The sequence below is a fragment of the Halyomorpha halys genome, unplaced genomic scaffold (assembly GCF_000696795.3).
Source record: "Halyomorpha halys isolate HHAL.00 unplaced genomic scaffold, Hhal_1.1 Scaffold29.1, whole genome shotgun sequence".
In the NCBI taxonomy this organism is placed as follows: Eukaryota; Metazoa; Arthropoda; class Insecta; order Hemiptera; family Pentatomidae; genus Halyomorpha; species Halyomorpha halys.
The window spans coordinates 1665348-1667772 of record NW_027115892.1 but is presented as its reverse complement, the minus strand read 5'-3'; the positions used below and the strand labels follow the sequence as shown (position 1 = coordinate 1667772).

Sequence of the window (2425 nt, the reverse complement as noted above, 5' to 3'; positions counted from 1 at the left end):
TTTATATACATATGTTTATCTTTATGTACATAGGCTTAAGTCCTTTTTAATTTTAATAGATAGTATTTGAATAAATCAAACTACATTAATTTGATTAGAGTTTATCATAATTCATTTTAATTTACAGATTAAGTTACCAATACCAGATTTCAGCTTTGACTAGCATCATGAACAAGAATTGTGTACTTTAACTATGAAATAGTAAATATAATAAACTGCTTTGAAACCATGTTCAATTTTTTATTACTATCTTATATTTTTAATGATAATTTTCCTTCTACCTGGTGTCCAATTTCTTTCCTTTTCTTAAGCCTTAGTAACTATATCAACACCCAGGCCTCACTTATTGTATTACAGATCTAATTAAGATCCTCATATTTATCTCTTCAATTTGAAACTGTGGTAATGTATAGGCTTCGAAATTTTTTCATTTCCAAATGTTCGATCCAAATGTTTTGAAACCTTTAAATAAATAATTTGAAATACGATTTCAACAAGAAAAAAGAAACATCTGATATAAATGTTATAATATGTATTATGGAATATTATTTTAAAAAAAAAACAAATAATCGATTCAATTATTGAGAAGAGGGATAAAAGAAAATTCTTTGCATGTTTTTTCCTTTTTTAAATAGCTATTTGTAGGCATACAATATACAGTCTGAATACAGATTGAAAAGCAGGAATAACAGGAGTTTATTCTATTTGTACTCATGAGGTCGGAGCATTTGCTTACAACAAATGAATGCTTGGAGATATGGGTAAGTCATATTCTAACCACTCAATGTCTGTTCTGAGGAAAAAAAAAATTATTTCACACACATACCCGTCCTAATTACAATTTATTGATTTCATGGGTAATTTTAAGAACAAAATTCATAAAAATACAAAATTATATACAAATACTGGATTAAAATTTTAAAAATTAAAAAAATATATTTATCTTAAGTAACAAACTAAAAAAAAATTAAAATGCAACAACATCAAAACTAATTCTAACTGCCCCCTACCATTCTGAAATAATAATATTATTTATAAAATATTAAATCTCATATTTTAAAATTAAAAATTTGAATAATTACGGATATTAGATTAACTTTATATTATTTGAATTTCAGCGGAACATTAAAGAATAAATATATTGAGTAGAAAGTTGAAGAATCCAAGCAATATTTTTTGTTTTTAAATGCTAATTAAACATTCCAACAAACATAAATTGTCAAAAAAATTTGTGTTAGATACCAATTAAAATGTGAATATGATTTTTTTTTTTAAATTTTAGTTAACCACAAATAAATTGTAAATTTTGTAATAAAAGATAAGTTGGTTTAAAAATTTGGTACTTCAATAGTGTCTAAATTAAAATGTTTATTAATTAAAACAATAATTACACTATTGCTGGAAAAAATTCTCTCTATGCCTGACAGCTCTATAGAAGTGAAATAAGCATTGCTGTGGTTTTTAATGCTGTTTTATAGTTAAAATCACATTAACTGCTATCCTATGAAGTGTTAGCATCTGATAGTTTGGAAATGAATTAACTGGATTAGTATAACCAGAAAAACGGATGCTTTTTTTTACCACCTCCTAGTCCATTCCTAAGAGACAGAGCAGGAAAAAGATTATCTACTGGGAAACCTCAAATACAGAAAATATTTGAAAAGTGGCAAAGTTTTATCCAAAAGGAGCAGCATTGTAGCTCTTCGGCAAACAAGTTGAATAATGTATATTGTTTACAAAGTAATCGATCATGCTTCCAGTGTTAAAATCATTAGAGACCGGATTTTTGTGCAATAGCTTCTTTTGTTCTCTAGCTTCAAATTCCACAAAACCTGGATAGAAATGCCAGGTTTGGAGGAATTATGGAAAAGATATTTAAATAACATTAATTTCATATAGTACAAAATTGCACGTTTTAGACTTCTGTTGTTATTGCATAATTACACATAATTAATGCATGAACTAAATTTCTCATTAAGAAGATTAATCTTCCATTTGATAAAAATTACATAAATTTGTTTGCTTGTTTAATTTACAGTTTAAAATTGAGAAATTGGAGGTAATCCAATGCCTTGTTTAAAATATGAATTTAATAAATAAAAACCTATCTCTCTATTACCGATTATGGGCATAATCCTGGAAAAACTCATTTTGAAACGCCTATACCCCATCCTGGACTCTAATCATATAATCCCTGATCACCAGTTTGGATTTTGAACATCCCACTCTACTATCCAGCAATGTCATCGTGTAGTGGACGTAGTCTCGTCTTCTTTGGAGCGCGGAATGTACTGCGCGGGAGTCTTTTTCGATGTAGAACAGGCTTTTGATCGAGTCTAGCACCCGGGACTGCTTTACAAACTCCGTGAATTCCTACCTCCTACATACTTTCTCATCATACGTTCCTTTCTCATTGATAGATTTT

At 28.0% G+C, this 2425-nt stretch overlaps 1 protein-coding gene across 1 annotated transcript in view; it reads left to right on the top strand.

The window, feature by feature from the left end:
• Positions 1–229, top strand: part of LOC106684563 (uncharacterized) — a 40121-nt gene extending 39892 nt beyond the window's left edge. Inside the window, exon 7 of the mRNA XM_067052854.1 lies at positions 128–229. Within this exon, the coding sequence (XP_066908955.1) occupies positions 128–163 (36 nt within the window). The 3' untranslated portion in view covers positions 164–229. The remainder of the gene's footprint in view (positions 1–127) is intronic.
• The last annotated feature ends 2196 nt before the right edge of the window (positions 230–2425 follow it).